Source organism: Daktulosphaira vitifoliae, unplaced genomic scaffold (genome assembly GCF_025091365.1).
Source record: "Daktulosphaira vitifoliae isolate Bord-2020 unplaced genomic scaffold, ASM2509136v1 Scaffold_3, whole genome shotgun sequence".
Classification (NCBI taxonomy): domain Eukaryota; kingdom Metazoa; phylum Arthropoda; class Insecta; order Hemiptera; family Phylloxeridae; genus Daktulosphaira; species Daktulosphaira vitifoliae.
Window position 1 is genome coordinate 12784898 of NW_026099574.1, and position 11359 is coordinate 12796256.

Here is an 11359-nt window from a genome sequence, read left to right on the forward strand (position 1 = left end):
AAAAACATTAATTTGCATTTTCTTAAATGGGAACCCCTATTTTGAATTTGTTATTATGATTGAACATAAAAATACAAACAATTTAGCTCTTACAATTTTTTTTTTCCGACNGGTGAATAAATATATATATATATATTTTTAATAGAATATCTACATTTAGTTATTTTCTTTAAAAATCACCTGAAGAAAATCTTATAAAATGCTTGGTTTTATCAAAAGAAATACTAACAATTCTAAAAACCCTTTTTTTTAAATAAATATTAACAGTGCACTGCTACAAAACCACTTAAATTTGTTAGTCTTATATGGTCATATGATTATGTTACTCATAATAATGAACTTGATAATTTTCAGTATAAATCTTTAAAAAAGTATCCTACCTTACTAGGTAAATCTAAAGATTCTATTAACTTTATTGTGAACAATCTAAGTCTTAATAGTCTATCTATTATATGTAATTTAATTTGTATGTCATTTATTTTTGATATTTCAATGATATTGTTATCTTTGATTCTTTTCTGAATTCCCAATCAACACACTCAAAATTGAGATTTATTTGTAATCCTTTTAGCTTCGATGCAAAGCTGAGAAGGTATTAATTTTACTATGACGTTTTTTTTTTGTGTCTGTTACCACTTTTTCTCAGCTCTAACTGAACCAATTTCAACGATAGTCAAAAGATCATGTAAGCAAAATGAAATCCGAAAACTTTTTTTTTCCATAATAATGTATATTACATTACCTTTAATTTAAGGTATATATAAAAGTGTCAGACTTTCCGGAACACTTTCAAAAGTTAAGTTGAAAAAGTTGTCATTTTGAATCCCTCCCTATGGGCAGGTAAAGGGTCAGATTTATACAAAATATATACAAAATAATATGTAATTACCTCATGTACCTATAAAAAAAAATTATATCAATTAATTATGGCAATTTTAAGTAAAAATTTTTTTTAAAATGTTGAAAATTATCGATTTTTAAATTTATAATATTTTTGGAGTCTTTCCCCATTTACGGGAAACGAGGGAAATTTTTTCAATTTTTAATGGAAATGTCTTCGACTAGATTTAATTTGTAATTTTGTGATGTATTGTTGAAAGAAATTGGTTTTGTGAGAGCTGAGAAAGAGTGGTAACAGACACAAAAAAAAAAACACATAGTAAAATTAATACTTTCTCAGCTTCATATCGAAGCTAAAATACAATTTTTGTAAAAAATTATTTTTGATATTTTTAATTTTATAATGCTATAACTTTTTGAAAAATGTATGGATAAATACAATTTTTTTAGGAAAATAATATTTGTATACCTTTTTCATTCGACATACATTTTTTTTAAATAAAACCATTTTTCTTTGTATATTATAAATTATAAAACTTGTATAAATAAGGATATTGATACACAATGTCTCGGGTTTTGGAATAATTCACCAATTTTTTAAAATTAAACACTATCTACACATTTGCATCAAATCATTTTTTATGATAGAGATTTTAATCACTGTCAGATATCATTATACTTGATCCAACTATGCCACGTCCCTACCGTGCCATTACACTGGGTTTTTTGTTATTTGTTGTTCTATATGTTTTTGTATATTTTTAATATTTGTACTTTAAATACAATGATCCTAATGAAATTTTAATAGAGTATATTAGACACAGAAAAATTACTTTTGGTATAATTTTTGCGAAAATTAAATAAAAAACTTAAGTACAAGAAGGCTTTAAAAGAAACTAATCACCCATGTAAAAATGTAAATTTCATTAAAATTATATTTATTTATGTTATACATCTTTATAATCTTTTCAATTTAATATAATTAATTTAATATTTTCATTATTAATATTTAGAATTTCTGTAATGTTGATTTGTTAAGCCATACAAATAATAATAATAACTTAATTTGAAAAAAAACATTTCTTCCTCAATGTTTGCACTATTTTATTCTATACCAAATTAATGCTCTTCTTGTTTACTACAAAAAAAACTATCCCAAGCTTGTTAGAAAATATACAAATTATTGTAAAATTTAACAGATTCACATAGAAACGTTTTTTATGATAGTGATTTTAATCACTGTCAGATATCATTTATACCTGTCCCAACTATAGCATGATCTCACTGTGCTGGGTTATTTAACTTTATTAAGCATTTTATATAGTTCATTAAACAGTCATAAATAAATAATATAGAAAATATACTAATAGTCTTACGTTGTATGCATTTTCAAATCTAGCATTGACTTGTATAGTTCTTCACAAGTATTAAAACCAGCCATATGTTGTTTTATTTCAGTTAATTGATCACCAGGCAACCTTTTTCCAGTTTTATAATGACTATTTAAACTTTCAAATGTGTCTTTATCGTATAACCTATCATAAATCAGGAATTATTTGATTTTGAACATATTGGAGTACATTTTTATATTAAGTGACATTTTTATTTACCAATGTTTCATAAAGTTACTAGTAATACCTATTGCATCCCATTCGACATTGTTTAGACCAGATACTTCAGCATAATGAACTTGACATAATAAATTTTGTAAAAGATGTCCAAACTATTTAAATGACAAATGTTATTTATAATTTATAATTCTTAATGTGTTAATTAATTTTAAAAGGGTTACTTTGCCAAATAACGTTTTCACTTGGTTAAAACTCAATAAACTAGGTACTTTATTTTGTGATGAAGGCATATTCATAATAAGAGCTGCTAAAGGTAATACTTTTTTAGGAATTGATGAAGCAGTTCTATGAGTAACTATCCAACCTGGTTCACCCACACTTCTCATCTTGTTAGGTCTGTTGTAAATATAAGAAATTTTGATTATTTGTCTTAAAATTATATCTATGTTACTATGTTATACCTAGTACAAAGATCTAAGTAAAAACCTGCCATAATAGTTGGTTCATCTTCTCTTAAAATTTCATAATATTTAACATCAGGATGCCACATATTTACTTTATTAGGCATTTCTAATATACGAATGCCAAACAATTTATTGCACAGGTTAAAAAGTCCATCTAATACTCTATCTAATGGAAAATATTCAGACCATAAGACTTCATCATAACTAGAAAGTCAACAATCAATATTAAATGTCAATTATTTAACAAAAAAAAATGTTTAAATATTAGTTTTTTATTTTAAAATAAAAATTTACCCATAGAGATTTTTCATTTGTAATCTTGCCCAATATGGAACATCCCATAATTGTATTGGATATTCATTTCCTCTTTTGTTAGAAAACTCTTGAAGTAATTCTATCTCTTTCTCTTGCAATGGTCTTGCTTGAATTTATAAAAAATATTTTACTAATTCAATTAAAATAAAACAATCTTAACAAAAAAAAATTACCTTAAAGTAAAAATTATGTACACATTTTTTAATAGTAGAACTTTTAAGTTTATTACTTAATTAATTTTTAATGTTACCTTTTTCTAAAATTGATGATAGAGTATTTTCAATTTCTTCTGTTGAAGAAGCCATCTTGGTACTCATTGATAGATTACCATAATTTTTAAAACCTAACTTTTCAGCTGCTTCATGTCTAAAAATAGATAAATTAAAAAGTAGTGAAAACTTGTTTTTGGAATACCTAAGNAGCTTGTTAAAGTTAAATAATTTTGGACTAAATTTCTATTGTTGTTTTAATGTTTTCAATACAGAAGTCACTATTTTTCTATAATGTAATATACACTAATTGTTATTGACCAAGATATGATGACAAGTAAGATAGCAATAATAATTTACGACACACTAATTGAGTGATAGTAATAATAGATTCAAATCGGGTCTTAATCATAGTATTACTCTATGGTCTTAACTGTATTATTAAAAGCAAAGTCCATTGATTTGTATAGCAAGCTTTAATACTGATAAGTTAATTTCCTAGCCTCTCTTCACCGTAGTGTAGAGACTCGATACAATTCTATAATACGATAATGTTATCATGTGATATGACCAACAAAAATAATTTTTACTAATGTTGATTAATATTATGTTAAGTTTTAACATAACCTTTTAAACCACATCGGGTTTAACGCTAATTCTACGTGGTACTGCTATCCCATATAGTTAAATATTTTTATCCATTATTAAGTTGTTTAACTATCGTGTAGTTACAGTGTTTTAATGTAACATTTTAGTAAATGTTTTATTTTTACGTCGTAACAATTATTAAATAATAATTTAACCTTATTTAGATGATAAAACTGTACTAAAGTTATATAACGGGTAAGTAGAATTAACTACAAAATAAATTTATATTTATTTGATATAATCATTTTTTTTTTTAACTGCAGGTCAAATTTTCATATATGAAAATTGATACATCTAATTGCCAAATAATATATTTACATTTTTGGATGAAGACAATATTTAATAGATAAAAATAAATCATCTTCTTTCTTCTTAAGTTTCATTGAATTGATTAAGACATTTTTTTTTTATAACAATCAGATCACATTATAGTTAAAACTTTAAAAGTTGTTGTACAGGGTGGGGGGGCGCAGCCGACTGACGAGTTTANAGTTAAATTATTTATGGTTTTTTGTGAGAAGGGTTCAAAAATAAGTTATTTAATGTTATAAGTAGGGTTTGGGACTTTATACAGGGTGGGGCGCAGCCGACTGACGAGTTTAATGGGGTCATTAGCCTGAGAAAAGATAAGTGTAGACCTTTATCAGTGATTTATTTTGAATGCCACGGTTATGCCGTTTTTAGTCGTAATCATGGTTTGGACAGGTGTACATCGTGGTTTCGTCGTGCGCGCGTATTACGAAAATAACCATTCTGTAATCGCTACACAAAGAGCTTTTCGTTTACACTTCGGCATTCCACGTGCCGAATCTGTTCCTTCTGCCAACACTATTAAGTTTTGGATACGGCAATTAGAACAAACTGGAAGTACCCTAAATGGGCGAGGACATGGACCACCCAGAACGGTAAGAACCCCTGATAATGTGCAGTTGGTTAGAGAGGCAATTGAACGGTCACCTAGACGCTCTGTCCGGAAACATGCGGTTGCATTGGGAATATCGAACCGTTCTTTGAGGAGAATTCTTCACGAAGATTTATCATTCCATCCCTATAAAATAATGCTTGTCCAAGAATTAAATGTTACTGACTACGGTAATCGCAAAAACCTTTGTCAACAAATTCTTCAGCAAATCCCTCCGACAGCAACTTTTTTCTGTAGTGACGAGGCCCATTTTCATCTTTCTGGAACTGTCAACAAACAAAATTTTCGATATTGGGCCAAAAATAACCCACAACAGCTCCATGAAAGACCACTACACTCTCCTAAAGTGACAGTGTGGTGCGCTGTGTCCCAATTTGGAGTGATCGGCCCGTATTTTTTTGAGGAGGATAACAGAACAGTCACTGTCACTTCCACTCGTTATGTTGTCATGTTAGAAACTTATCTGCATCAAAAGTTGGAGGAAATGGCTGATGAACATGATTTGGGAGATGTATGGTTTCAACAAGACGGTGCCACAGCGCACACCGCTCGAATTTCATTAGCTGTTTAGCGACAAATGTTTCCTGGGCGATTAGTCTCTCTGAGGGGTGACATAGGCTGGCCAGCACGCTCCCCCGATTTAAGCTCGTGTGACTTTTTCCTTTGGGGCTACCTAAAGGATAAGGTTTTCAGACATCGCCCCAATACCATAGAAGACCTAAAACAAAAAGTCATTCAGGAAATCGAGGCCATACCCATTGAAATGTGCCGAAAATCGTTCGTAAACTTCAGAGAACGTCTGAAACAATGTATTGATGTTGATGGCCGTCATCTTAGATATTATTTACAAAAAATTATTTTAAAAATGGGACTTGTAACTGATTTTAATAATACAATTTGTTTTCATATAAGTTTAACTGTTCGTTATTCATAGCCCTTCAAAAATCGTCAGTCGGCTGCGCCTCACCCTGTATATTATTAAATGATTTAATTAAATAAAAACATTTCTTAAATATTAATGTTTATTCAAAATTGAAGGTTATTTTTTCAACATAAACCATTTATGAACAGTTTTGCGTTGTTTAACGTTTTTGTATATTAAAAGTTTAATAATGTTATAAATATAGTGATTCAATGTAACATATTAATTATTTTATTTTTATATCGTTACAATTATTAAATTATATTTGAAAGTTTATTGAGATCATTTAAGGAAAAAAATGTCAAATAATAGGTAAGTTCAATTACGAAACAATGCTTATATTGATCTGCTTTGATCATTTTCTTTTATCATATAGCCACAAGGAAAATTATTTATATTGGGAATTTAACGAAACAAATTACTTATAAAGATATTTACATTTTTGGATTTTCGGCTGTTGAAAGACAAAATTACTAAGAATTTATACCTTTTTTTTAGCTTCGATGCGAAGCGGAGAAGGTATTAATTTTACTATGATGTGTTTTTTTTTTTGTGTCTGTTAACACTTTTTCTCAGCTCTCACTGAACCGATTTCTTTCAACGATATGTCAAAAGATCACAAATCGTATCTAGTTGAAGACATTACCCTTAAAAATTGAAAAAAATTCCCTCGTTCCCCGCAAATGGGGGAAATATCCAAAAAAATTACAAATTTAGAAATCGCTAATTTTCGAAATTTTTTCACTTTTTTTTCTTAAAACTTCCATAACTTTTTGAAAAATCAACAAATCAACATAATTTTTTTTTATACTAAAACCTTAGATATTTACCTTTCATTTGATATCATTTTTTTGAAAATCTATCACTTAACCTGCTCATTGGGGGGGATTTAAAATGGCAACTTTTTTACAAAAATTAATTTTTTCAACTTAATTTTTGAAAATGTTCCGGAAAGACTGCGTCCTTTAAACATATATCAAATTAAAGCTTATTTTATGTACTACAAAATGAAAAAAAAAAATTTGTCCCGACACTTTTTTTTCTACATTTAAACGGCTGCCGTAGTTAAAAAAACACTATTTTTGTGTTAAAATTTTCGATTTTCGATTTTAAATTTTCAACTTAAAAATGCTATAACTTTTTGAAAAATGTATATATCAGCACAAATTTTTTTTTTCTAAATACATTATAAGTACATCTTTCATTTGACATACTTTTTATTAAAATTGGACAATTTCCCCTTATATAGGGGGCGTTCAAAACTTAAAATATTGTAAAAAACATAGATCTTTTTCAACTGAACTTTTGAAAATGTTCCGGAAATACTGCGTCCTTTAAACATATATCAAATCAAAGGTTATGTTATATACTATCAAATGAAAAAAAAAAATTTGTCCCGACATCTTATCTTCTATGTGCAAATGGCTGTCGAAAATTTAAAAAAAAATGTAATGTTTGCGATAAAAATTACATTTTATCGGGATGTTTTTTGTACTTAAAACTGCCATAACTTTTTCAAAAATGAACAAATAAAAATAATATTTTTTTGTATTGAAACCTTAGATATTTCCCTTTCATTTGATATAATTTTTTTTGAAAATCTTACACTTATTCTGCTCATTGAGGGGATTTAAAATAGTAACTTTTTTACAAAAAATAACTTTTTCAACTTAATTTTTGAAAATATTCCGGAATTACTGCGTTCTTTAAACATATATCAAATTAAAGCTTATTTTATGTACTACAAAATGAAAAAAAAAATTTGTTCCGACGACTTATCTTCTATACGCAAAATGGCTGCCGTAGTTAAAAAAACACTATTTTTGTGTTAAAATTTTCGATTTTCGATTTTAAATTTTCAACTTAAAAATGCTATAACTTTTTGAAAAATGTATATATCAGCACAAATTTTTTTTTTCTAAATACATTATAAGTACATCTTTCATTTGACATACTTTTTATTAAAATTGGACAATTTCCCCTTATATAGGGGGCGTTCAAAACTTAAAATATTGTAAAAAACATAGATCTTTTTCAACTGAACTTTTGAAAATGTTCCGGAAATACTGCGTCCTTTAAACATATATCAAATCAAAGGTTATGTTATATACTATCAAATGAAAAAAAAAAATTTGTCCCGACATCTTATCTTCTATGTGCAAATGGCTGTCGAAAATTTAAAAAAAAATGTAATGTTTGCGATAAAAATTACATTTTATCGGGATGTTTTTTGTACTTAAAACTGCCATAACTTTTTCAAAAATGAACAAATAAAAATAATATTTTTTTGTATTGAAACCTTAGATATTTCCCTTTCATTTGATATAATTTTTTTTGAAAATCTAACACTTATTCTGCTCACTGGGAGGATTTAAAATAGTAACTTTTTTACAAAAAATAACTTTTTCAACTTAATTTTTGAAAATGTTCCGGAAATACTGCGTCCTTTAAACATATATAAAATTAAAGCTTATTTTATGTACTACAAAATGAAAAAAAAAAATTTGTCCCGACGATCTATCTTCTATACGCAAATGGCTACCATATTGAAAAATATACTATTTTTGTATGATAATTATGGGTTTTGTATTTTATTTTAATAGAAGTTGATGTTGCTTTTGCAATTATCCATCAATTTTTTAAAATTAAACACTATCTACAGATTTGCATCGAAGCGTTTCTTATGATAGTGATTTTAATCACTGTCAGATTAAATCTATACTGGACCCTACTATGCAATGTCTCTACTATGCCGCGACCCCACTGTGCTACCGTTTTTTAATTATATAAAGTATAATTCAACTTCTATAAATATAAGTCGTTGAACATTTAATTTTCAACTTAAAAATGCTATAATTTTTCGAAAAATGCATGTATCAGCACAATTTTTTATTTTCTAAATACATTATAAGTACATCTTTCATTTGACATACTTTTTATTAAAATTGGACAATTTCCCCTTANTCACACCACCACGTTGTGAATCAGCCCGAAACTAATCAAGAGCTGATTCACAACGTGGTGTGGCCTCCCCCGTTAGCCGGATCCCAAAAGTCGGGATCCGTTGCCCGGGTTGCACCACGTGGAGGTGGGGGCAGGACTTCGCGAGGGTTGGCTTAATAAATCACAAACATACATAACATAAACAAAACATAAAACACATGCAATAAGCACCTACGGCGCCAGTCTAGCCGACGCCGCAGGTACTCTCACCCTGGGCAGTCTCTGCCTCTGGCGTTCGGCCTCCTCTTTTTGGCTCATCACCGATTCAGCGAACGCCTGACCCAGATACAACCCCTCCCGGCTTCTCAGCATATGGTCCACCATGGACCCCACACCGAACGCGGACCCCAAGCGGGATTCCAAGTCCTCCCGCTCGTTGGCCCACAAGAATTTATACCTAAATGAATGAAAACCAATATTTTTCACTTTTAAGGAAAATTAATTTTGCTGTAGTGTGTTTTGTTACTTAAAAAGTAAGTACATATAATGATGTAATAATAGATCTGCAGTATAATTAGGGTCATATTTAGGGGAAGCTTCAGGCTCCCAAAAGAATAAGTTGACAATCTATTTTTTTGCTCATATTACATTTAAATGATCATTGTAATCTTGATTTTTTTACTAATTATTTTTCATTTATGACAATATTACCCAACTATTCCTAATGAGTATAATATGCTGAATAATATTGGTATACTTAATATAATAATTTTGAAACTAGCATCTAGCGTTAACTATTTTGAATACATTTTTTTATTAGTTAATAATTTATTTAGGTAGTATTTATATTAAACTTTAATTGTTTAGTAAAACTTAATAATTTTTATAGTTAGGGAAACAAATTTGATTTTATGAATAGCTTAGTTGTAAAAAAAATAGACTTATTAAAAACTTAAGTGTAATGTGTATGCATCAAACATATTTATAAGTATTCTATTTATTTAGTCATATGAAAATTGAACTATGACTTAATTGAAATATTGGTTAAAATTTGATTATTAATTTGTAGTTTTAACTCTGGCAATGATTTTAAATAAAATATTGCATGAGTCTAATTTGTATATGACAATAATTGTGAAATTACATAATTGGAGTATGGGAAATAGTGAAATATTTAGTAATTTAAATAAAAAATAATAACTTTATTTATAATAAAATAAGTACTTAGAATTTTTCTTACATTTGTCAATTTAAAGTTTTGTATACATTTTTTAAATAAAAGATTATTAGGCATAATCAAATTATAAATTTTCAACTTNAAATAAAAGATTATTAGGCATAATCAAATAATAAATTTTCAACTCTGGGCAAAAAATAATAAACCTAAAGTATGTATACCTAATTAAAAAATTGTATGGAGTAGCTACTGAATATTAATTTTCCATTTAATAAAAATAATTTTATTTTTGATTGTGTTTATATTTCACTGTAGATGTTAAGAAAATATTATGCAACTATTTTGATAAGTTTATAAATATTTGATTAAGCATGCGTAGATTTGAATAAACATAATTTTAATTTATTTCTGTAATAATATGTGAAAATTTGTACAAATTATAATTATTATGACTTGTTACGTAAGTCGTCATCCATAAATTCTTTTAACATTATTTTTTCTATTGTAAATTAAGTTTTTAGTTACTTCTTCATACATAATAATTTAATTAAAAATTTGTTGTTTTTAATTTAATTTTTAGTTTTAATACCTGCTGTTGAAAGTATGCACTTGTAATTAAGATACTTTGATATCATAAAATTAATATCTTAATCATATTAAAAAACAAAAATTATTTAATCATGATTTTGCTATTGCCATGATTATATCATGAAAAAGAGTCACATATCAAATAAATGCACAGTTCTCAAAAAAACTTGAGTGAGTTTAATAAAATAAATTTTGCTTTTTAGTATTACCATTTTTATCCCATGTAAGTTAATTTAATTTGTTTTTAATTTAATTTCAGTTACAAATATGATGTCTATTGGTTTTGTATACATGATTCTAAGCATATAACATTAGTAAGCTTTAATTTCTTCTATTAAGTATAAGAATATTGTGAGATCAATATTAGAATGAATTGTTATATTGAAATGACCGTATTGTAGTTAAATCTCTTGTATGTTAATTATTCTTATAGTAATACTTTTACTTTAAAAAATTAAAACTATTGATAATTTTTAAATTTTGAACTTAAAGTAAGGTAATGTTTTAGAGTAATACATGTATTTATTAGAATACTTATCTGATTAAATTCAATTAGAAGGAGTTGTAAGAAAAAAATTTGCTTAAAATTTAAGGTAGGAGTAATTGTTGTTTTAAAAACAATGTGCAAGTACTTAAAACAACTATAGTAAAATTATTATTTTTATACATATTATTTCTACAGTTACATCAATGGCTTGTTTAAAGATTTGAGCTATCAGTCAACAAATATTTTCATTATATTTTGCTTACAACTGAGAAT

At 27.1% G+C, this 11359-nt stretch overlaps 1 protein-coding gene and 1 long non-coding RNA gene across 5 annotated transcripts; one reads left to right on the plus strand and one right to left on the minus strand.

The window, feature by feature from the left end:
- Positions 1 to 870: 870 nt before the first annotated feature.
- On the minus strand, positions 871 to 3558 carry LOC126902324 (oligopeptidase A-like). 4 transcript variants are annotated; one of them, XM_050679459.1, is made up of 7 exons: positions 3441 to 3558; positions 3170 to 3296; positions 2873 to 3079; positions 2633 to 2807; positions 2451 to 2563; positions 2217 to 2375; positions 871 to 898 (listed from the first exon to the last, which is right to left on the minus strand). In XM_050679459.1, exons 1-7 carry the CDS (start codon positions 3505 to 3507, stop codon positions 886 to 888), a joined length of 861 nt encoding a protein of 286 aa, XP_050535416.1. In that variant the 5' UTR covers positions 3508 to 3558; the 3' UTR covers positions 871 to 885. The 4 variants fall into 4 exon arrangements, with proteins under 4 accessions (XP_050535416.1, XP_050535413.1, XP_050535415.1 ...); XM_050679456.1 differs by lacking the exon at positions 871 to 898 and adding an exon at positions 1567 to 1630; XM_050679458.1 differs by lacking the exon at positions 871 to 898 and adding an exon at positions 1945 to 1978.
- Positions 3559 to 9279: 5721 nt separating this feature from the next.
- LOC126902346 (uncharacterized) lies at positions 9280 to 11350 on the plus strand. The gene is made up of 3 exons (XR_007703193.1): positions 9280 to 9367; positions 10592 to 10770; positions 10859 to 11350. It is a non-coding gene; the product is annotated as an uncharacterized LOC126902346 (long non-coding RNA).
- The last annotated feature ends 9 nt before the right edge of the window (positions 11351 to 11359 follow it).

Bases quoted from the DNA above. Each gene is read 5' to 3' on its own strand.
- LOC126902324 (XM_050679456.1), bottom strand. From the start codon at position 3,507: ATGAGTACCAAGATGGCTTCTTCAACAGAAGAAATTGAAAATACTCTA. The intron at 3,297-3,440 runs GTAACATTAAAA...TATAAATTCAAG, and splicing joins ATCATCAATTTTAGAAAAAG to CAAGACCATTGCAAGAGAAA. The intron at 2,376-2,450 runs GTAAATAAAAAT...GATTTATGATAG, and splicing joins AGTAACTTTATGAAACATTG to GTTATACGATAAAGACACAT.